The following is a 24765-nucleotide window of genomic DNA, read 5'->3' as shown; positions in this document are numbered from 1 at the left end:
TATTATGGGTGATGACCAAAATATTGGTCAAAGAGTAGATTATAATAGGATTTCTTATGAAGAGGAATGATTCAGAAATAGAGATTTTTATCACAGGAATTCCAGAGTTTATGGCCTTAGGAGCTAAAGACACAACCACAATAAATAAGAAAAAGGGAAAATGCTGGATAAACTCAGAAGGTCTGGCAGCACCTGTACAGGAGTCCCTCTTCCCTACCTTTTATCTTAGCCTGCTTGGCACACCTTCCTCATTCCTGAAGAAGGGCTTATGCCCGAAACGTCGATTCTCCTGCTCCTTGGATGCTGCCTGACCTGTTGCACTTTTCCAGCAACACATTTTTAAGATCAGATAAGAGAAGACCTATAAAGTGGGTGGGTTGTTTTATGGAGAAAAGTTGGATAGGCTGGTATCTACTGGAACTTGGAGTAAGAGGTAACTTGATTGAAATCTACATGATCAGAGAGGTTTCAACGGGCTTCATGTGGAAATGATGTTTCCTTTAACAGTTAATCTAGAGCAAGAGGTCACTGTTTAAAAGATGTCACCCACTGAAAACAGATGAGACAAGATACTTTCTCAAAGGGTCATGAGTCTTTGAAACACTTCCTGAAAAGGTAGTGTAAGCAGAAGGCCTCCAATTCTTTTGGGGAACATGTTGATTATTGGTAAATGGGGGGTGGGTGGGGGAAGGTGAAAGGGTATTGGGATAGAAAGGAATATGGATTTGTAGTTAGCATCAATCAGATCAGTATTGAACTTATTAAATGGAGTCAGCTTGATGGGCCAAATGCCTGAAACTTGTTTTTTGTTTGTATGTACATATTCTGTTGTTAGTAATATCCAAGGTAGGACCATCCTCATTGGCATCAGTTTCTGTAGATGTTAGTAATCAAAAACCAAATTAAAGGGAGTAGTATTCTGGATAAAATCATTATTAAAACAAGGTTTGTGTTCAACCCAGTGTGTTAACTTGTTTTGTTTTTAAAAACATTACACTAATTAGTTATTTCTATGAAGGCTTGCTGCCTACAGTTTTGTCACTGAAAGCAAGTGTGAGGAACTCACCAACCTCTTGACCACTAAGACTGATACCAGCTGCTGCCTCCCTCCCATCCAACAGTCGCCAATTGTCCTTTCTCTAATTTTTCTCCTATCCTGCCTTATGCTGATAATATGATCTACACTGCACTGGGGAGACCAAACATATGGTCACACTTTCATTCAACACCCAGGTTTTCCAGTGGTCTGTTATTTTAATTCTTGTCCTTGCTCTCACACTGGCATTTCAATCCTCCATATTGCTGCCTGCCCTGCTTTGCTTTTCTTGCACCACACACTCGGCTACTGTATTGTTCCAGTCAGGCTCAATGGAAGTTTGAGGAATAGCATGTTATCTTTTGATGGGGCATTTTATAGACTGTGGGCTCCATATGAGCTCAACAATTTCAGACCATAATCACTCTTGCTTTTGGCACATTTTGTTGTTTCTTTCAATGCCCCAACATTCAATTTATCTGAAAGCATTTTATTCTCATCATCATTTTGTCTTTTTCCCCACCCAATTCTTGCTGAAACATCTATTTTATTTTTAACTTTTACCAATTGGGATGAAAGGTCACAAAACTGATGCATCCACTGTTCCTTTCCACATGTTATTTATTAACTGTTACGTACTTGTAACCTGGGAGTTACCTCGTACTTGTAACCTGTCTGTTTTTGTTTCCATACTTGGGGTAAGAGTTCACTCTTATATTTTGGTCTGGGACTGAATAATATTCACTGTTTTATATTCTAGTCATAGCATAAGCCCATGTGACCTTTTATGCCTTGCCTGAAACAGGACCTCAGTTTCAGATAAGGAAGGTATAATGATGCTGACAGTCAGTATACTGTCAGTACAGTAGAGGAAGTGCGTTTTGTGACTAGATTCTCATATGTGAGAGACTTGAACTTATGACCTAGTGACTTGTTGAGAGTGCAATCCACAAACATTGAGACCACTATAAAGTTGCTGGTTTCACTTTCCAAAGCTTGCCTAGGTGAATGCCTCCGTGTGACTCTCAACAGGGCTTTTAGCCATTAAAACACCACAGCCAACTCAATCCTCTTATCCATAATCCATCAGGGTGTGTTTCTTTCAGGCAGCTCACCTGATCGAGGCACATAGAGTAATAGAGATGTACAGAATGGAAACAGACCCTTCAGTCCAACCCGTCCATGCCAACCAGATATCCCAACTCAATCTAGTCCCACCTGCCAACACCCAGCCCATATCCCTCCAAACCTTTCCTATTCAGATACCCGTCCAAATGCCTTCTAAAAGTTGCAATTATATCAGCCTCCAACACTTCATCTGGCAGCTAATTCCATACACTTACCACCCTCTGCATGAAAAAGGTGCCCCTTAGGTCCCTTTTATATCTTTTCCCTCTCATCCAAAACCTATGCCCTCTAGTTCTGGACTCCCCCACCCCAGGGAAAAGGCTTTGTCTATTTATCCTATCCATGCCCCTCATAATTTTGAAAACCTCTATAATGTCACCTCTCGGCCTCTGACGCTCCAGGGAAAACAGCCCCGGCCTGTTCAGCCTCTCTGCATAGCTCAAATCCTCCAACCCTGGCAACATCCTTGTAAATCTTTTCTGAGCCCTTTCAAGTTTCACAACATCTTTCCGATAGGAAGGAGACCAGAATTGCACGCAATATTCCAACAGTGGCCTAACCGAGGTAGTGTACAGCCACAACATGACCTCCCAACTTCTGTACTCAACATTCAGAACAATAAAAGAAAGCACACCAAGCACCTTCTTCACTATCCTATCTACCTGCGACTCCACTTTCAAGCAGCTGTGAACCTGCACTCCAAGGTCTCTTTGTTCACCAACACTCTCTAGGACCTTACCATTAAGTGTAGAAGTCCTGCTAAGATTTACTTTCCCAAAATGCAGCACCTCGCATTTATCTGAATTAAACTCCATCTGCCACTTCTTGGCCCATTGGCCCATTTGATCAAGATCCTGTTGTAAACTGAGGTAACCTTCTTCGCTGTCCACTACACCTCCAATTTTGATGTCATCTGCAAATTTACTAACTGCACCTCTTATGCTCGCATCCAAATCATTTATGTAAATGACAAAAAGTAGAGGACCCAGCACCAATCCTTGTGGCACTCCACAGGTCACAGGCCTCCAGTCTTCTACCTTTGAGCCAAATGGCTAGTTCTCCATTTATTCAGTGAGATGGAACCTTGCTAACCAGTCTCCCATGGGGAACCTTGTCAAACGCCTTACTGAAGTCTATATAGATCACATCTACCACTCTGCCCTCATCAATCCTTTTTGTTACTTCTTCAAAAAACTCAGTCAAGTTTGTGAGACACGATTTCCCACACACAAAGCCATGTTGACTATCCCCTAATCAGTCCTTGCCTTTCCAAATACATGTACATCCTGTCTGTCAGGATTCCCTCCAACAATTTGCCCACCACCGACGTCAGGCTCACTGGTCTATAGTTTCCTGGCTTGTCCTTACCACCCTTCTTAACAGTGGCAGCACGTTAGCCAACCTGCAGTCTTCCGCCATCTCACCTTTGACTATCGATGATACAAATATCTCAGCAAGAGGCTCAGCAATCACTCCTCTAGCTTCCCACAGAGTTCTCGGGTACACCTGATCAGGTCCTGGGGGTTTTTCCACCTTTATGCGTTTCAAGATATCCAGCACTTCCTCTTCTGTAAAATGGACATTTTGCAAAGTGTCACCATCTATTTTGCTACTTTCTATATTATCCTTATCCTTTTCCACAATAAACACTGATGCAAAATACTCGTTTACTATCTTCCCCATTTTCTACGGCTCCACACAAAGGCCGCCTTGCTGATCTTTGAGAAGCCCTTTTCTCTCCCTAGTTATCCTTTTGTCCATAATGTATTTGTAAAATCCCTTTGGAATCTCCTTAACTCTATTTTCCAAAGCTATCTCATGTCCCCATTTTGCCCTCCTGATTTCCCTCTTAAGTATACTCCTACCGCCTTTTTCTCTTTGAAGGATTCACTCTATCTATCCTGTCTTTCTTCTTTTTCTTAACCAAACCCTCAATTTCTTTAGTCATCCAGCATTCCCTATACCTACCAGCCTTTCCTTTCACTCTAACAGGAATATACATTCTCTGGATTTTCGTTATCACATTTCTGAAAGCTTCCCATTTTCCAGCCGTCCCTTTTACCTGTGAACATCTGCCCCCAATCAGCTTTTGAGAGTTCTTGCCTAATACCATCAAAATTGGTCTTTCCGCAATTTAGAACTTTAACTTTTAGATCTGGTCTCTCCTTTTCCATTACTATTTAAATCTAATAGAATTATGGTCGCTGGCCCCAAAGTGCTCCTCCACTGACACCTCAGTCACCTGCCCTGCCTTATTTCCCAAGAGTATATCAAGTTTTGCACCTTCTCCAGTCGGTACATTCACATACTGAATCAAAACATTTTCTTGTACACACTTAAGAAATTCCTCTCCATCTAAACCTTTAACACTATGGCAGTCCCAGTTTATGTTTGGAAAGTTAAAATCCCCTACCATAACGACCCTAATTATTCGCACAGATAGCTGAGATCTCCTTACAAGTTTGTTTCTGAATTTCCCTCTGACTATTAGGGGGTCTATAATACAATCCCAATAAGGTGATCATCCATTTCTTATTTCTCAGTTCCACCCAAATAACTTCCCTGGATGTATTTCTGGGAATATCCTCCCTCAGCACAGCTGTAATGCTATCCCTTATCAAAAATGCCACTCCCCCAACTCTCTTGCCTCCCTTTCGATCCTTCCCATAGCATTTGTATCCTGGAATATTAAGCTGCCAGTCCTGCCCATCTTTGAGCCATGTTTCTGTAATTGCTATGATATCCCAGTCCCATGTTCCTAACCATGCCCTGAGTTCATCTGCCTTCCCTGTTAGGCCCCTTGCATTGAAATAAATACACTTTATTAGTCCTACCTTGTCCCAGGTGCCCTGACTGTTTGACTCACTTCTGTTCTCAACTGTACCAGTCTCAGATTGATCTCTTTCCTCACTATCTCCCTGGGTTAACCCCCCCCCCCCCCCCCCCCCCCCCAACCTTACTAGTTTAAATCCTCCCAAGCAGCTCTAGCAAATCTCCCTGCCACTATATTAGTCTCCTTCCAATTTAGATGCAATCCGTCCTTCTTGTACAGGTCACTTCTACCCCAAAAGAGATCCAATGGTCCAAAAATGTGAATCCTTCTCCCATGCACCAGCTCCTCTGCCGTGCATCCATCTGCTCTATCCTCCTATTCCTCCCTCACTAGCTTGTAGCACTGGGAGTAATCCATATATTACTACTCTCGAAGACCTCCTTTTTAAATTTCTGCCTAACTGTCTGTAATATTCCTTCAGAATCTCAACCTTTTCCCTTCCTATGTCATTGGTTCCTATGTGGACCTCATGCTGGCCCTTTGCCACCTTGAGAACATTTTGCACCCTCTCAGAGACATTCTTGATCCTGGCATCAGGGAAGCAATACACCATTCTGATTTTTTGCTGCTGGCCACAGAAACGTCTGTCTGTACCTTGGACAAGAGAGTCCCCTAACACAATTGATCTCTTGGAACCCGACATAACCCTCATTGCATTAGAGCCAGTCTCAATTAGCTGTTTGTGCTACACTCCCCTGAGAATCCATCACACCCTACATTTTCCAAAACAGCATACTTGTTTGAAATGTATATAGCCACAGAAGGCTCCTGCACTAGCTGCCTACCTCTCTTACCTTTCCTGCAGTTAACTCATCTATGTGACATCTTTTGTTTCTTTCTCCCACCTCCACTTCCCTTTGGCTGCGGTGGAACAACATTTCTGGTCATGGTTAGAGTGGTGCTGGAAAAGCATAGCAGGTCAGGTAGCATCTGAGGAGCAGGAAAATTGATGTTTCAGGCAAAAGCCCTTCATCAGGAATGGTGTCATTTCTGGTCATTTAGTCTTTCCTGCCTGTCACCCTATTACTGACCTTACTTTAGATCTATTCCCATGCATTCCTTGCTCAAAATCTATTCTATTGTATTAACTGCCACCTAAACTGTGCAATGCCCTGCTAAGTTTCAATATCCAAGAACATTGATCTCCCTCACTCTGTAAGTTTACAACCAATGGACTTCTGCTTTTTGAATACTACATTCAAGTCTGCTCTCCCCACTATGCAAAAGATGTTGTTAAACTTGAAAGTGTGCATAAAAGACTTACAAGCGACAGGCTGAACAGGCTGGGGTCATTTTCCCTGGAGCATCAGAGTTTATGGGGTGATATTATAGAGATTTATAAAATCAAGAGGGAGAGGTGGATAGGGTGAGCAGCCAAGGTCTTCTTCCCAGGGTAAGAGTGTACAAAAATAGAGGGAATAGGTTTAAGGTGTGAGGGAAAAGATTTAAAAAGGAACATGAGGGACAACTTTTTCACACAGAAGGTGGGACGTGTATGGAATGAGCTGCCAGAGGAAGTGGTGGAGGCTGGTACAATTACAACATTTAAAAGGCATCTGGATGGGTATATGAGTAGGGAGGCTTTAGAGGGATGTGGACCAAATGATTAGGTTAGGATATCCGGTCGAGTTGGACTGAAGGGGCTGTTTACTTCGATGATGCCAAGTATGTTGTTGTTGTTGTTGTTGTCGTTGCTGCTGCCGCTGTACATGCCTCTGGGTTGCCATGATGTGGAGTTACCTGATGAAGGAGCAGCGCTCTGAAAGCTAATACTTCCAAATAAACCTGTTGGACTATAACCTGGCGTTGTGTGATTTTTAATTATGCCTCTGGGTGTTAGCGAGTCGCTCATTTATTAATTTGTGCACCTAGTTCTAGATTGACAAACGGGTGACGAAGTGCAATCATTTGACTGCTTTGCCGTCCAACAGTCAGAAGCCATTAAACAGACATCGCGGCCTCCATTGAATGACCTTCCCGTACTCGCCGGCCGGTACCTCCCGCTGCAAGACTCGTCCCCATGCCGCTGCCTCCCAACAACGAGGCTCCTCATTGGTTCACCGGAACAGGAAGGAGCCGGCGCCAATTGGTCGGTCTCGACATCGATCGAGACGGGATGGGCGGAGACGTATCATACGCTCCGGAGCTGATTGGAGAACCGCGACGCCAATCAAACGGCGGGTGCAAGTCACATCGCGTGAGGCCCCGCCCCATCGATTCCAGCTTGTGAAGGTTCCAGGTTGACCAGGCCCTTGGTTTGTGGATGATATTGCAACTTATTTTTGTTTCTGTCTTTATCTGTGTGTGTTGTCTGTGATGTTCTGATTAACTGGCCAGACATTTAACCTGGCAATTTAGTTTGAGGTCACCTTGTAGTGACTGGTAGCTGGAAAGCATTATGTACAACTGCTGGATTCCAGTTATACTGCAGAATGTGCATCAGGAGTCCCAAAGGAATCCCTGTGAAATTACAATACAGTAAAGTAAAAGACTGCAGATGCTGGAGGCCTGAAATAAAATCAACAGGTCTGGCAGAACCTGGGGAGACAAAACAGAGGGAGACTTTGTGAAATTATGTTTCTGTGTCAGATTACAGTACCACCTTGGCTTGCTTAGGTTAGGTTTGATTAAATCGGTTTCTTCCCTTCACTTGCCTTAGGATTTGGATGTGTGAGCTATGTGATCTTGAATGTCTTTTGTTGCTCATTTGTTGCCCAGAGTTTGAATTGGTAACAGTGGAGAAACTGTCTGTGTTTGTGCTCATTACTGCACTGAATCTAACAGTATGTCCATATTGGTGCAGAGTAACACAAAAGTCCTGTAATTATTCAGTTAAAAATCACACAAAACCAGGTTATAGTCCAACAGGTTTATTTGGAAGTACTAGCTTTTAGAACGCTGCTCCACTGATGAAGGGCTTTTGCCTGAAATGTCGATTTTCCTGCTCCTTGGATGCTGCTGACCTGCTGTGCTTTTCCAGCACCACACTCTCGATTATAACCTGGTGTTGTGTGATTTTTAACTTTGTACTACCCCAGTCCAACACTGGCATCTCCAAATCATGACTGTAATTATTCAGTTCCCTACGGCATACAGTGCTGGAATCACTCCCCAGAGTGCAATCAATGGAAAATTCTGTGCGTTATTGTAAATTTGCACTCTAGCACTGGCTGCCTTTCTCCCTTCTGTGAAATGGAAACCCTTTGAAAGATTCATATTCTATGCAGTGCAATGTAAATGCATTTATAATGTTGTGCTAACTTCACAGCTCCTGCTAAGCACTTCCTTGACCATAAAAAACTTACTTGTATATTTTTTAAAAGTGTCATCAGGTATGTTGTGAACACACTCCTATAGAAGGTTGGATAAACTTAAACCTTCTGGCCCATAAGTAGGGACACTGCTTCTAAACCTCAAAAGCACTTGAAAGCTTTCTTTTATGTTTGTAGAATATTAGATCTTTCCATATTAATATTTTTTTTGAAAAAAGTATATATTTCATGAAAGCATTGCCTCTGATTTAACATTGACCTGAATCCATTTACAATACTTCATTTTCTTATATGAGTATTCAGAGACACTGTGAATGACATGACATGCGCTTTTATTTTCTGGTTTATTGTGTGTGAAAATTTAATTGTGATCAGAGGTTTATCTGCTTTCAGGTCGACTTACGAACATCAGTGCTGCTGCATGCCGAGGCATCGGGTTCCAACATTGATTAGGAAAGGATAACTCACGCCATTGAGATATCTTGATCTTTGTGGAGAGCTTTCTTCGGAGTTAGTAGTGAGTGCCATTGCTGACCATGACATCAGAGCAAGTGTTAATAAAACTTGTTGCTTATTAGGATACCTGTAGTAATGTACCTGCAACCATAGATATATGAGGAGAAAAGTGCTGAGATGGGTTGGCTCAGAGGCAACTCACAATGACAAACAAACAGCCTGAAAAGTGTTAGGTAAGCAGTTGCATGCTAGTTAATAACATTGATTCAGATTGTAGAGCACTATAACTAGTGATTCAGCCGTTGCAGTAGGCTCCAATAACTCTTCAGATAGTGATAGTCTGAATTTACTTTTTATATGTACCCTTTAATTTTGCACATTCTCCCTATGTCTGCTGGGTTTCCTCCGGGTGCTCCGGCTGCCTCCCGCAATCCAAAGATGTGCAGATTAGGTAAATTGGCCATGCTAAATTGCCCATAGTGTTCAGAGTTGTGGAGGTTAGGTGCATTAGTCAGGGGTACATGTAGAGTAATAGGGTAGGGGAATGGGTCTGGGTGTGTTAATCTTCGGAGGGTTGGTATGGACTAGTTGGGCTGAATGGCTTGTTTCACGCTGTATAGATTCTATGTTTCAAGGATAAGTGATGTGAATTTTGAAATGCAACATCTTTTGTTTCAGTCAGAAGGCTGGCTGGTACTTGCACAGTTTTTCATGAATGGAAGCTTTATAAAAGCTACACCGGGAGATATTGACATCTCTATTCTCTCCAGCACTTTTTTTCTAATGAAGCCAGCCAAGAGCAAATAAGCTGATATAATGTAACAAGTAATTTGTCCATAGAACTTTGCTGAACATAGTATTTCTGGTTTGGGATAATTAATTGTTGCTGAAGGAATTGCAGGTGAATGAAATTTCATGATTTACAGCAATTCACTAAGACCCAACATCACTTGCGGGTGATCGGGAAATGCAACTTTGTCAGAATTGCACCAGATGCATGAGTGTATGTTTTCAAAACCTGTATATTTTTGTTTCTTTAATCCAGATCTTCCTGATAGAAGAAGACAGTTTGAAATAAATGTTTATCTGGAATATGGTCGTCATCTCAAGCATCTTTCAAGGGTTCTACTCTTTTCTTAATATACTGTAGGTTGTATAAAGATGGAAGACTTGCCTGAACTGTACATGATATTACAAGGCGAGGTATATCTTTCGATGTATACACACATTCTTATGTGCACTGTCCATAACTCTCTTTCAGTTCTGACTGGTGGCAAAAAAAATTCAACTCAAATTAATTTTTCAGGTTGCATCTGTAACAGAATATGGAGCATTTATTAAAATTCCGGGTTGCAAGCGACAAGGTAAAGTGTTGCTACAATTTGGTGCACAATATGTATATTTTATTGTTTTATACTTAGATGACATTTGTAAACTTCACTTTCTAATCACTGAATAACGCTAAACATATGACATCATTGTGACTCTTGCAAAATTTGATATTCCCTGTTTTAGAAGTTGCCTCATTCAATATTTGATGCCAGTTGTGAATTTTTCAAAGCTCACTCTTTTAAAGCAAAGTAGCAGTCTCAGTGGTATATGTAAGAAATCTCAACAGATTAGGGAGCTCTGCCATAACAGTGAAAGTTACTGAGTGATGTGCCCAGTACCCAAGGTTGTGGGGCCACTGTGGCTAGGATTAATTGACGGAATGCTTGTATTATTTTTCAGGTCTGGTCCACAAGTCGCACATGTCAGCAAGCCGTGTGGATAATCCCTCTGAGATTGTTGATGTTGGAGAAAAGGTTAAAGTAATCGGGAAAGAGGTACAGGTGCTAACCCTGGACACTTTTGAAGCTGCATGCAATCTTCAGATCATTTTTCCAGTTTCTTTCCTCTGCTGGTCTATGGAATAAATTGCTGAGTTTCCAAAGTGCAGCAGAATTTAGTAGATGTTGATTATAAATGGATGAACAATTTTGTCACGGTGCTTGTAAGACTTTTTCAGTTCAAGCACTTTTAATGAAATTGAAAATGCTGAGGTTACCAGGTCAGCTGCTATCTGAGAGAAGTTTGGCAATCATTCCTCACAACAAAGCAGCAAGAGAGGAAGAAGGATCAAAATGTAAGGAATGGTAGGGCAGAAAGTAGGAGAAATTAAATGACAAAATGAGAAAAATTAATTCCGATCAGTAACTCTACCACCCTCACATTTTGTTTAATTAGTGGCAACTGTTTGTCAAGGTGTTGCATCCTTTTAAACCAATCGTTTTATATCCATCTGATTACCATCTCTTTTTACTTTGCGCCATCATCCCTTTTGTCATTTAAATTCACCTGCCTTCCAGCCCATCATAGAGTTTCCCTTTTGTTATTTATCCCAACGAAATTATGGAAATACACAGCAGGTCTGGAAGGTTTGTCAGGAAAGAAAACCAAGTTAATTTTTCAGCTTGGTGACCTCTCATTAGAACAGAGAACAGTTGCAAATGGAACAGGTTTGTCAGTATCCATGTGGACATGGAAAGGCTGCGGTGGGCAGTCATCTTTAAATCTATCCTTCTTTACATTACAGAGTCCCTGCTCTTTATATGTACACGGCGGCAGGTTTTCTTTTTGGGATGAAGCTCTTGTGTATGATATATGACGACAATTAAAACTAAGCTTTTGTTTTAAGGTAAAGGATGGCAAAGTCAAGCTTTCTCTTTCAATGAAGGCTGTTAATCAGGGATCTGGGAAGGACCTCGATCCAAATAACGTTATTCTTGAGTATGTGTTTTTGATCAAGGCTTTGGCTTGTTTTCTTGTAACATAGAGTCATAGAGATGTACAGTACAGAAACAGACCATTCGGTCCAACTTGTTCATGCCGACCAGATATCCTTACCTAATCTTGTCCAATTGGCCAGCACTTGGCCCATATCCCATTAAACCCTTCCTATTCATATACCCATCCAGATGCCTTTTAAATGTTGTCATTGTGCCAACCTCCACCATTTCCTCTGGCAGCTCATTCCATACACACACTACCCTCTGTGTGAAAAAGTTACCTCTTGGCTCCCTTTTATAGCTTTCCCCTCTCACCCTAAACCTATGCACTCTAGTTCTGGACTCCCTCATCCCAGGGAAAAGATATTGTCCATTTATCCTATCCATGCCCCTCGTGGTTTTATAAAACTGTATAAGGTCACCCCTCAGCCTCTCATGCTCCAGGGAAAACATCCCCAGCCTATTCAGCCTCTCCTTATAGCTCAAATCCTCCAACCCTGGCAACACGGTAGCACAGTGGTTAGAACTGCTGCCTCACAGCACCAGAGACCCAGGTTCAATTCAAGCCTCAGGCGACTGTCTGTGTGGAGTTTGCACATTCTCCCCATGTCTGCGTGGGTTTCCTCCGGGTGCTCCAGTTTCTTCCCACAGTCCAAAAATGTGCAGGTCAGGTGAATTGGCCATGCTAAATTGCCATAGTGTTAGGTGAAGGGGTAAATGTAGGGGAATGGGTCTGGGTGGGTTGTGCTTCGGCGGGTCAGTGTGGACTTGTTGGGCTAAAGGGCCTGTTTCCACACTGTAAGTAATCTAATCTAATCTAAATAAAATCCTTGTAAATTTTTTCTGAATCCTTTCCAGTTTCATAACAATCCTTCTGATGGGAAGGAGACCAGAATTGCACGCAATATTCCAAAAGTAGCCTAACCAATGTAGTGTACAGCCAAAACATGATCTCCCAATTCTTGTACTCAATACTCTGACGAAGAAAGGAAAGCAAACCAAAAGCCTTCTTCACTATCCTATCTACCTGTGACTCTAATTTCAAGGAACAATGAACCTGAACTGCAAGGTCTCTTTGTTCAGAAATACTCCCCAAGACCTTCCTATAATGTGCGTAAGTCCTGCTCTGATTTGCTTTTCCAAAATGCAGCACCTCACATTTACCTAAATTAAACTCCATCTGCCACTCCTCAGCCCATTGGCCCATCTGATCAAGATCCCATTGTACTCTGAGGTAATCTTCACTGTCCACTACATCTCCAATTTTGGTGTAATCTGCAAACTTACTACATATGCCTCCTATGTTCACATCCAAATGATTTATATAAATGACGAAAAGTAGAGGGCCCAGCACCGATCCTTGTGGCACTCCACTGGTCACAGGCCTCCAGTCTGAAAAGCAACTCTCCACCACCACCCTCTGTCTTCTACCTTCGAGCCAGTTTTGTATCCAAATAGGTGCTTCTCCCTGTATTTCATGAGATCTAACTTTGCTAACCAGTCTCCCATGAGGAACCTTGTTGAACACCTTACTGAAATCCATATAGATCACATCAACTGCTCTGCCCTCATCAATCCTCTTTGTTACTTCCTCAAACACCTCAATCAAGTTATGAGACATGATTTCTCGGGCACAAAGCCATGCTGACTATCTCTAATCAGTCCTTGCCTTTCCAAATACATGTAAATCCTGTCCGTCATGATTCCCTCCAACAACTTCCCACCAGTGATGTCAGGGTCACCAGCCTATAGTTCCCTACTTTTCCTCGCCACCTTTCTTAAATAGTGGCACCACATTAACCAACCTTCAGTCTTCCGGCACCTCACCTGTGACTATCAATGATACAAATATTTGTTCAAGGGACCCAGCAATCACTTCTCTAGCTTCCCACAGAATTCTAGGGTGCACTTGATCGGGTCCTGGGATTTATCCATTTTTATGCATTTCAAGCCATCCAGCACCACCTCCTCTAATATGGACATTTTTCCAGATGTCACCATCTGTTTGCCCACATTCTGTATCATCTAAGTCCTTCTCCACAGTAAACACTGATGCAAAATACTCATTTAGTATCTTCCCCATCTCCTGTGGCTCCACACACAGACTGCCTTGCTGATCTTTGAGGGACCCTATTCTCGCCCTAGTTACCCTTTTGTCCTTAATATATTTATTTGCTAAAGCTGTCTCATGTCTCCTTTTTGTCCTCCTGATTTCCCTCTTAAGTATACTCCTACTCCCTTTACAGTCTTATAAGGATTCACTCGATCCTTCCTGTTTATACCTGATATATGCTTCCTTCTTTTCCTTAGCCAAAACCTCAATTTCTCTCGTCATCCAGCATTCCCTACACCTACCACCTAGAACTACAACTTTTAGATCTGGTCTATTCTTTTTCCATCAGTACTTTAAGACTAATAAAATTATGGTTGCTGGCCCCAAAGTGCTCCCCCACTGACACCTCAGTCATCTGCCCTGCCTTATTTACCAACAGAAGTTCAAGTTTTGCACCCTCTCTAGTCGGTACATCCACATACTTAACCAGAAAATTTTCTTGTCCGTACTTTAACAAATTGCTCTCTAGTACGCGCTTTCTTGTGCACACTTAACAAATTTAAACCCCTAACACTATGGCAGTCCCAGTCTATGTTTGGAAAGTTTAAATCTCCTACCATAACCATCCTATTTTTCATACAGATAACTGAAATCTCCTTACAAATGTGTTTCTCAATTTCCCACTGGCTTTTAGAAGGTCTATAATACAATCCCAATAAGGTGATCATCCCTTTCATATTTCTCAGTTCCACCCCAATGACTTTCTTAGAATTATTCTCAGAATATCCTCCCCAAGTACAGCAGTAATGCTATCCCTTATCAAAAATGTCACTCCTACCCCTCTCTTGTCCCCCCTTTCTATCCTTCCTATAGCATTTGTTTCCTGGAACATTAAGTTGCCAGTCCTCTCCATCCCTGAGCCATGTTTCTGTAATTGCTATGATATCCCAGTTCCTGAGTTCATGTGCCTTCCTTGTTAATCCTCTTGCATTGAAATAAATGCAATTTAATTTATCAGTCCTACCTTGTTGTCTGCTTTGTTCCTGCCTGCCCTGACTGTTTGACTTGCTGCCTTTCCCAACTATGCCAGTCTTAGATTGATCTTTTTCCTCACTATTTCCCAGCCCCCACCCCCACCTCCCCACCTTACTAATTTAAATCCTCCTGAACAGCTCTAGCAAATCTCCCTGCCAGTAGATTAGTCCCCTTTCAATTCAGGTGCAATCCATCCTTCTTGTACAGGTCGCTTCTACCCAGAAAAGATTCCAATGATCCACAAAGTAGTATGATAATTGTGAAAAACTGAATCAGTGCACAATGATCTGTTGCTCAGCTTCCCAAAGCTTGGAATTTTTTGACCATTTATCAAAACCTGAGATCCTTCTCAGCATGTGTTTTCTGTTTTAACTTTGTGTTCCAAATGAATAATTTGCTTAACAGAAAGAGATGAATAAAGTTTCAGATTTATGATGGTGTATGACATGCAAAAATGGAGCTTCGCTCTTATAACTAGAGGATGCGTAGAAGAGAAAATGGAGGATAAATGGGCATGATATTATTGTCCACAGGGGATTAATTCTACCTTTTATGGGATTTTTGTTTGTAGCCAGGATGAAAGAAGGAAGCGCAAGTTCAAAGATTTTACAGGGCAGAAAATAAAACTTGAAGCCGTTCTAAACACAGTTTGCAAAAAATGTGGATGTAAAGGTATGCAACATGTCCTAATTGTTTTTATTTGATGTTAGGAGTTTCTAAAGTAATAGCTTAAATACATCCTTTTGGGGACCTTGGTACGTGCTGTTAATTCTGGTTCTGAGGAAGGGTCACTGGACCCGAAATTTTGACTCTGATTTCTCTTAACGGGTATTGCCAGACCTGCTGAGCTTTTCCAGCAGTTTCTGTTTTGAGTTTGTAATTTTAACTGCGTCAGTTGGGGAGTCAGTAAATTTCTTGTCAATCTCAAGCTCTAGGACGCTAAGTGGTTTTGCCTTCTTTTTAAGTTTGATACTTAGTTAAGGATGTATAAAGTTAAAAATCACACATCACCAGGTTATAGTCCAGCAGGTAGATTTGGAAGCACTAGCTTTCGGACCACTGCTCCTTCATCAGGTGTTTATGCAGTATAAGATCGTAAGACGTAGAAAGTAGAACAAACATTTACAGTGTGATGCAACTAAAATGATATATTTAAAAAGACCTGGATTGTTTGTTAAGTCTCTCATCTTTTAGAATGGCCATGTTAGTTTCAGTTCTTTCAAATGTAAATCCCAGAACTTTTTTAAAGTTATATTCTCAAGTGAACTTTAACGATAGGAGGTGCCATGTCAGCTCGGCCTTCAGGACAACACCATACAACCCTGTTTCGGCAGACACTGCAACATGTGTCAGAGTGTTGACATGGATATCACCATTCCACGTGGCAGGTGCTCATGTGACTCGGCCAACGTTGTGTGTTTCATACACTGTAGGCAAGAATTCCCTGAAGCATTGTATATTGGCGAGACCGAGCAGAGGCTACGGCAACAGATGAATGGACACCGCACAACTATTACCAGACAGGAGTGTTCCCTCTGAGTCGGGGAAAACTTCAGGGGTCCGGGACATTTGGCCTCAGACCTTCAGGTGACCATCCTCCAAGGCAGACTTCGGGACAGGCAACAATGCAAATTGGTTGAGCAGAGGCTGATAGCCAAGTTCGGTACCCGTGGAGCTGGCCTCAACCGGGACCTTGGGTTCATGTCACACTACAGGTGACCCACCCACACACACCACACACACCCTCGCGCACACATGCACAGCCCTCCACATTCACACCCACATACGTATCTCTCACAGACGTATACCCCTTTACACTCACGCACACATACACATGCATGCACACACACTCTCACAGACACTTACAGCCCACCATGCACGCACATGCATATAAATTTGTGGGGTGAATTTGTACTTTCAGAATTACATTTTATTTTGTTCAAAAACTGCATGAATCCATTTAAGATTCTGTAAATCCCTTTTTTAGATATAGAATACAGGGGTGGCACGGGGGCTCATTGGTTAGCACTGCTGCCTCAGTGCCAGGGGCCCAAGTTCGATTCCCACCTCGGATGGAGTTTGCACATTCTCCCTGTGTCTGTGTGGGTTTCCTCCGGGTGCTCCGGTTTGCTCCCACAATCCAAAGATGTGCAGGTTAGGTGAATTGTCCATGCTAAATTGCCCATAGTCAGGGGTAAATGTAGGGGAATGGGTCTGGGTGAGATACTCTCAGAGAGTCGGCGTGGACTTGTTGGGCCAAAGGGCCTGTTTCCATACTGTAAGGAGTCTAACCTGATCTCAGAATCAGTCTGAGCATTGGAACGCAGACAGACAGACTTTAACTGTACACATTTAATGTGTTATCTGAGCTGACATAGCATTATTGTTAGAGTTCACTTGAGAATGTAATTTTAAAACATGTTTTGGGATTTATGTATGAAAGAACTGAAACCAACATAGTCATTCTAAAAAAATGAGAGACTTAACAAACAATCCAAGTCTTTTTCAGGTAGCATTTGAGTTGCATCGCACTGTAAACTTTTGCTATAAATTCTGTCTCGTACGATCTTATACTCCACAATCACCTAATGAAGGAGCAGTGCTCCGAAAGCTAGTGCTTCCAAATAAACCTGTTGGACTATCATCTGGTGTTGTGTGATTTTTAATTTTGTACTCCCCAGTCCAACACCAGCACCTCCAAATCACGTCTAAGGATGAAACCGTGTTGCAGCTGTAGCACCATAGAGTTGCATAGCACAGAAACAAACCTTTCGGTCCACCTCGTTCATGCTGATCAGATATCCTAAATTAATCTAGTCCCATTTGCCAGCACTTGGCCCATATCCTTGTCAACCCTTCCTATTCATCTATCCATCCAGATGTCTTTTAAATGTTGTAATTATACCAGCCTCCACTACTCCCTCTGGCAACATCGAAACAACACACCTGCATGAAAAAGTTGCCCATTAGGTTCCCTTTAAATCTTTCTTCTCTCACCTTAAACCTATGCCCAGTAGTTCTGGATTTCCTTACCTTGGGGAAAAAGATCTTGGCTATTTTTCAATGTCAATGCTGTTCATGATTTGTAGCTGAAACCCTCCAACTCTGGCAACATCCTTGTAAATCTTTTATGCCATCTTTCAGGGGAGACCAGAATTGAATGCAGTATGTCAAAATTGGCCTAACCAATCTAGAGGAACCTCGATTATCCAAATGAGGTGGGCGGGCACTATTTCATTCGGATAATTGATTATTTGGTTAATTGTTTTCCTCTGTGACTTGGAATTTTCTGTGAAGTCTGCTCCCTGTTCAGGATGCTAGACAGCAGCACACCGTACGCGAGCCCCTGGTACCCCGCCTGCCTCCAACCCTGTCTGCGCCCCCAACACGCATGTGTCCCCCAACTTCTTCCCCCCGAACCCTGTCTGCTCCCACCCTGCCCCCACCCAGTCCGCCTCCACTCCCAATTATTCCGATAATTGATATTCGGATAATTGAAGTTCCACTGTATCCTGTACTGCCACAACATGATATCCCAATTCTTGTATTCAATGTACCGACCAATAAAGGCAAGCATACCAAATGTCGTCTTCAGTAGCTTGTCTACCTGCGAGTCCACTGAGAACCGCAAGGTCTCTTTTCTCAGCAACTCCCCAGGCCCATACTATTAAGTGTAAAAGTCCTTGAGGGATTTGCTTGATCCCAGTTGTCTATACCTACCATATACTGCCTTCTTTTTCTTTCCCAGAGCCTCAATTTCTCTAGTCATTCAGCATTCCCTATACCTACCAGCCTTGCTTTTCACACTAACTGGGCTATAGTGCCTCTGGACTCTCGCTACCTCATTTTTGGAGATCTCCCACTTTCCGACCATCGCTTTACCTGCGAATAGCCTCTCCTGATAAATTTTTGAAATAATCAATTGGTTTCCTCAAGATCAAGTTCCACCACCAACTCTTTTTAGTTCAATACACAATTTTCTCCTGACTGGATTGTAGAAGTTCGCCTGTGCTGAGGACAATGACTTTACTGTCAAAATATTCACTCATATTAGTGAGTTGTCCATCCTGGAACTCACATCGATGAGTGATATGCAAAATACTGGCTGAAACATCATCTTCAATAAAGTACATATTTATTTGCCTAATATCGTCAAAATTAGCCTTACTCCAATTTAGAACTTTAACTTTTGGAACTTTTTAACTCAGCTTTATCCTTTTATATAGGTGCAGAGCAATTTGTCTTTGTGCTGATGGTTTTATTTTCTTGTTCTTTCATGGAATGTGAATGCCTGTGCAATTCCAGGATTTGTTTCCCGTTCCTCATGAGTAATACCTCTGAGCTGAGTGTCTTGCTAGGCTATTTCAGAGAGAGATTGGCAGTCAGCTACAGGCTGTGGAGCCAGTGTCACATGTAAGCCTGTCATATTGATGGCAGATTCCTTCCCAAAAGACAGTATTGCATGAGATGGGCTTTTACAACAATCCCTGATAATTATCATGGTCCTGTCTAGTAATTGAATTTAAATTCCATGAGCTGCAGTGTGCTTAGATTTGAATGAAAGGTCATTATCCTGACCTTAGGATTACTGGTCCAGAAGAAATAAGACCTAAAAATTCTCATTTGATGGCAGCAAGCATCGTAAGAATGGGGTTGTAAGCTGGTCAGACCACAAGGTCCTGTTGCCTGGCACATGCTGTTATGCAGTGGAAAGCTCACTGTTACCAAGCTAAGAAGTGGAAATTTTGTTAGATTATTCTAGCTGACGATTGAGTGATGCATTTCCCATCCAACCTGCCTCACCACAGCACACTCCAAGGGAATACATGCTTAAAGGCAGGTTTGGACCCAGTGTTGATGGTCTCTGTGATAAATTAGTCTGATGCAATTGAGTTTGAATTAACTTTCACTTATTTAAGTCACATTTCTTTTCTCCTGTGTTGAACGAAATGTTTTGTGTTTAACGAAAATGCCTGACAATTTCAGAAGGACCTTAGGCTAACTTTGTTTCCTTTGCTAGGACATTTTGCGAAAGACTGCTTCATGCAGCCTGGTGGTGTTAAGTACAGTCTCGTTCCTGATGATGAGATGGAACCAGCTGACTGCTCCAGCCAACCTGAATTTCAGCCTCCAAAGAAGAAAAAGAAGGTACTCATTTATTTAGCGAATGCATATTCAGTCTATAATTCCAACTATCTGAGAGAGCTGTGCTCACTTGCATGCAAAACATCAGATAGTTTAGTTAATGGACATGATTCAATGACATGCGGTCTCATCAGGTTTATGTTTGATTGCCAGGATATTTGTTGCTGGTGTCATAAAACTGGTGAAGCTTTGATGTGTTTTATCTCTGCCCTGTTCAGATGCAGTTTAGAAGGATGACCTGGCCAAGTAAGGCCTTGTTCATGGTCCATTGGGTCAGAAATGATGTTGAGCTTATTCTTGTTTGGGATGTGTACATCCTTAGAAAAGTCAGGATTTATTGCCCAACATTAATTGCTTCATGGGAAAGTGGTGACGAACTGCTTTGAAACACTGCAATCCCTGTGGTGGAAGTATGCACATTGCAGTTAGGGAGGGAGTTCAAGGATTCAACCCAGCAACAGTGCAGGAATGGTGATGTTATCCCAAATCAGGATGGTGTGTGGCTTAGAGAGGAACTTGCAAATTGTGGTGTTCCCATGCTTCTGCCCTTCTGTTTGTAAGTGGTAGAATTCCCAGGTTTGGAAAGTATTCAAGGCTTGGTCAACATCTTTTGACCACTATTCTTGCCATTGAAGTGAATTAGTGAATGTAATCAAGGATTGTTTGTTGTCCAGGTTAATGATTGCTACAAATCAGAAAGAATTAATAATGTAATGTAATAAATTGATTCCTTAATTGTAGGCTATGGCCAGGCATGGGTGATGCACTCTTTAGACTGTGCTCTTTATGATGTTGACCATTTAAGGTATAGAAAAATAAAGATTCATGAGGTGCTGTAACATTGGGAAAATTATGTTTGAGCTGTACTTTATTGAAAATGTTGTTTCAGCCAGTATTTTGCATCAAGTTTCACATCACTCATCGATGTGAGTTACAAGGTGGGCAACTCACTGATTTGAATGAATATTTTGACAGTAAAGTCATTGGCCTCAGCACAGGCGAAATTCCACAATCCAGTCAGGAGAAAATTATGTATGTGAACTAAAAAGGGTTGGTGGTAGAACTGATTCTTGAGGAAACCCATTGATTTGATATTTCTGCAGACTGGCAAGGTGAGTCACATACATTCTGCAACATTGGAATGAATGCAGTACTTCAATTAAGGAGCAGACTCACATTGAAAAATTCAAACTACAGTCCTCTTGAAGAATCAAAATGCAAAAATGTAGTTCTGCAGTGTTTATCAGTAGTTGTTTAAGAAGTTGTTTACAGGAAATGACAGTCAGTGACCATTGTCAGGTTTTTTTTTGACTGCAGACGTATGATCATTCAGTTCAGTCCTTTCTTGATGTGATCCACTTTCCAGTACATGAATTGGACAGCAATTAGTAAGACCTAGTAGGATCATCTTCCTTCCTAGCTATCCATTCCAACCTTCCCACTGACCAATCACAATCACCTGCATCCACCTATCGCCATCCAGCCTACCTTTCCCCTAGCTCCATCCCCTTCCTCTGTTTATTTCTCAGCCCCTCTCCCCCCTCACCAGTCCTGATGAGGGGTCTCAATCTGAAATGTCAACTCTCCTGCTCCTCTGCTGCGTGACCTGCTGTGCTTTTTCCAACTCCATATTTTATTGAGTCTGACTTTCCAACATCTGTAGACCTCACTATCTCCATAGGGATCTATAAAACTGAATTCAACAGTCATAGGATTATAGGAAACCAGTTTAAGTTTAGAATAAAATAAATGGAGAGTGTGATGAAAAATGTGTATTTTGTGTGTGTGTGTGTGTGTGTGTGTGTGTGTGTGTGTGTGTGTGTGTGTGTGTGTGTGTGTGTACAATTTAGAATTCAAAGTAGAAACAGATGAATTTTAGTTATTTCTGTGAAGTGCATTTTTACACAAGAAATGGTCAGGAAATCATAGAGTCATAGAGCTGTTGAGCATGGTCCAACTCATCCATGCTGACCAGATATCCTAACTTCATCTAGTCCCATTTGGCAGCATTTGGGACATATCCCTGTAAACCCTTCCTATTCATATACCAATCCAGATGCCTTTTAAATGTTGTTATTGGACCAGCCTCCACCATTTCCTCTGGCAGCTTGTTCCATACATGCACCACCTTCTGTGTGAAAAAATTGCCCCTTAGGTCCCTTTTAAATCTTTCCCCTTTCAGCTTAAACTAATGCCTTCTAGTTTTGGACTCTCTTACCGTGGGGAAAAGACCTTGCCTATTTACCCTATCCACACCCCTCATGATTTTAAAATCACTCCGCAGCCTCCGACGCTCCGGGGAAAACAATCCCAGCCTATTCAGCATCTCTCCATAGCCCAATCCTCCAAACCTGGCCACATCTTTGTAAATCTTTTCTGAACCCTTCCAAGTTTCACAGCATTCTTCCTATAGTAGGGAGACCAGAATTGCACGCAGTTTTCCAAAAATGGCCTCACCAATGTCCTGTACAGCTACAACATGAACTCCCACCTCCTATACTCAATGCACTGACCAACAAAGGCAAGCATACCAAACGCTTTCTTCACTATCCTCTCTACCTGGGACTCTACTTTCAAGGAACTGTGCATCTGCATTCCACAAGCCTCTTTGTTCAGCAACACTCCCCAGGGCCTTACCATTATGTGCATAAGTCTTGCCCTGATTTGCCTTTCCAAAATGCAGCACCTCACATTTGTCTAAATTAATCTCCATCTGTTACTCCTGATCCATTGGCCCATCTGATCAAGGCCCCATTATTCTCTGATGTAACCTTTCTCGTTGTCCACCACACCTCAATTTTAGTGTCACCTGCAAACCTACTAACCATACCTCCTGTGTTCACATCCAAATCATTCTGGGATATTGACTTAGTCCAGAATTTGTCAATTGCAGTGACTGCTAATTCCAATCGTGTTAATAGAAAAACATTCTTACTAATATAAAAACAAAGAACTACAGATGCTGGAAGTCTGAAACAAAACATGCAAGAGAAACACCGCAGATCTGGCAGTATCTAGAGAGAGAGAGAGATCGAAACAGAGTTAATGTTTTGAGTCCAGTGACCTAAACATTACCTCTGTTTCACTCTATGAATGCTGCCAGAACTGCTGAGTTTCTCCACTGCTTTTTGAGGAAGTATTTATATTATTGAGTTTATGGCAAGTCATGAAACAAGTCAGGCCAATAGCTTTATTTTCAGTTCAGAAGAATCTACGAGAAGTAAGTCTTCTTGTTTAAGCACTAGAGTCGAGTGCAGAAACAAGTGTAGTTTAATTCCAGGAAAGCAATATTATTTCTAGGGCAGTTCAGTGACCAGTTACTGCAGCAAAATGGTTTAGTTTGTCAAACCTCGAACCAGGAGAGTTATGACCTGCTGATGTATTTCAAAGGACAAAATAACCGTAGCCCAGTTTTAGCAACATACAGTCTCTGTTTTCTGAAAGGCAACTATTTTCGAAATATTGGTGCAACTAAAGGTTTGATCTTCTACAGGATAAAGTAAAGAAGCAGAAGAAAAGTAAAGGCAAGCTGTCTTCCTCTGATTCCAATTCTGCTGAATCGTCAGACTCGAGCAGTGAGGAGGACCGCTCAGCCCCCAAGGCACATAAACATTCGGAAAAAACTCAACGATCACACAAGAAGAAAAAGCATAAAAAGCACAAGCATAAGAAATCCAGAAAGAGAGATTAAATCTTGGTATTTTGTTAAAGAAAACTGGAAATCCTGCATGTTGTTCTCAAGCTGTATATGGAAACCCCCACCAGAGAAGGCTGAAATGATGTGCTCCTCTTGTTTCTTAGTAATTTACTCTTGTATTTTCTCCCAAGTCTGAACCAAATTTTGAAATACACCAGATGTGTTATTTTGTTGCGGCGAAAGGCTTTTACAAAATCAAACTTTTTTTAAAAAAATTCAGTTTGTGTTTTGCAAAATGGGTCAGACTGGTGAGTGGCTGCTCGACATTGAATCCCTTGACCCTGTAATTGCATTGGGTGAAAATAACATAGAAATAACTTAACCCGAGTCATTCAAAATTCCTTTACCCATATTTTAATGGAAACTGCTTATTTTAAATGAAATAATATCTTCATTAAAATACTGGACAAAAGAAAAAGCAGTTTGTAACCAATGTGTTAAACATTCATACACTTGCATCATAATTGTAAGACAATTGCATTGTACTTGAAAAGAACGAGCTTTCGGGGAGGTGAGGAGGAAGGTTTGTGTGGGAATAAATTAGCTCTTCCAAAGAACCAGCACAGGGAAAATTGGGCTGCTTCTGTGCTGAACTATCCCTTGACCCTGAGCTAGAGATGGAATTGAATGAACAGAATGTATTCACCTTGCTCATGGTAATTTTGTTTTTTAAACTCCACTCTGATTGTATTTAATTCAAAAATTAATACATTTACATCCTTTGCTAATCCTGGCCTTTTCCCAATGTTACATTTTGTGAAAGTTTCTCACTTTGATTATCATCAAAAGGCTTCTACTGCTTGTATTTCTGATCTTATAACCCACTAGCCAACAGATGCCAAATTTTTTGTTGCCATCTCAAGATACACAAAAGCAATATGTCACAGATCAGCCATGGATTATAGTTGTCAAACCACATTCAGAATCACTTTATTATCAACATGTGATGTAGAGCAAAAACGGGTATATGTGAGGTAGAAATCAGACAGAATCTAGCTGTATAGTGGAATGCAATGGAAGGTTTGAATGCTTTTATCTGCAGAGGAATTTGGAGTGGGAGGAGAAAGATCCAGTTGTCTGGATCATAACTAGGAAGAGGTTCTGCTGAGAGAATATGAGCAGCCATGGGCTGAACTAAAAAAGCAATAATCTCTGGATTACTACCTGAACCAAATTGGTGCAGAGTCAACAAGACAACCTTATAATCTTAATGATCAAGATTAATTAACAACAGGGACATGGATAGTGTAAATAGACAAGGTCTTTTCCCTGAGGTGGGAGAGTCCAAAACGAGGGCATAGGTGAGAGGGGAAAGATTTAAAACGAACCTAGAGGGGCAGCC

The 24765-nt window shown here is 41.7% G+C and overlaps 1 protein-coding gene across 3 annotated transcripts; it reads left to right on the top strand.

Annotated features, from left to right (window-relative positions):
- Window positions 1-7151: 7151 nt before the first annotated feature.
- Window positions 7152-24156, top strand: zcchc17 (zinc finger, CCHC domain containing 17). 3 transcript variants are annotated; one of them, XM_043678240.2, is made up of 9 exons: window positions 7152-7252; window positions 8663-8786; window positions 9771-9928; window positions 10032-10089; window positions 10457-10551; window positions 11403-11494; window positions 15153-15253; window positions 19602-19729; window positions 23220-24156. In XM_043678240.2, the coding sequence occupies exons 3-9, from the start codon at window positions 9887-9889 to the stop codon at window positions 23415-23417; spliced, it is 714 nt and encodes a 237-aa protein (XP_043534175.2). In that variant the 5' UTR covers window positions 7152-7252; window positions 8663-8786; window positions 9771-9886; the 3' UTR covers window positions 23418-24156. The 3 variants fall into 3 exon arrangements, with proteins under 3 accessions (XP_043534175.2, XP_043534174.2, XP_087835441.1); XM_043678239.2 differs by having other exon boundaries at window positions 10457-10557; XM_087979315.1 differs by lacking the exons at window positions 7152-7252; window positions 8663-8786 and adding an exon at window positions 8796-8958 and having other exon boundaries at window positions 10457-10557.
- Window positions 24157-24765: the final 609 nt, after the last annotated feature.

Source organism: Chiloscyllium plagiosum, unplaced genomic scaffold (assembly GCF_037043375.1).
Source record: "Chiloscyllium plagiosum isolate Xiang-an unplaced genomic scaffold, Cpla_swu_hap1 HiC_scaffold_35, whole genome shotgun sequence".
Lineage (NCBI taxonomy): Eukaryota > Metazoa > Chordata > Chondrichthyes > Orectolobiformes > Hemiscylliidae > Chiloscyllium > Chiloscyllium plagiosum.
This window is presented reverse-complemented; position numbering and strand designations above follow the sequence as displayed.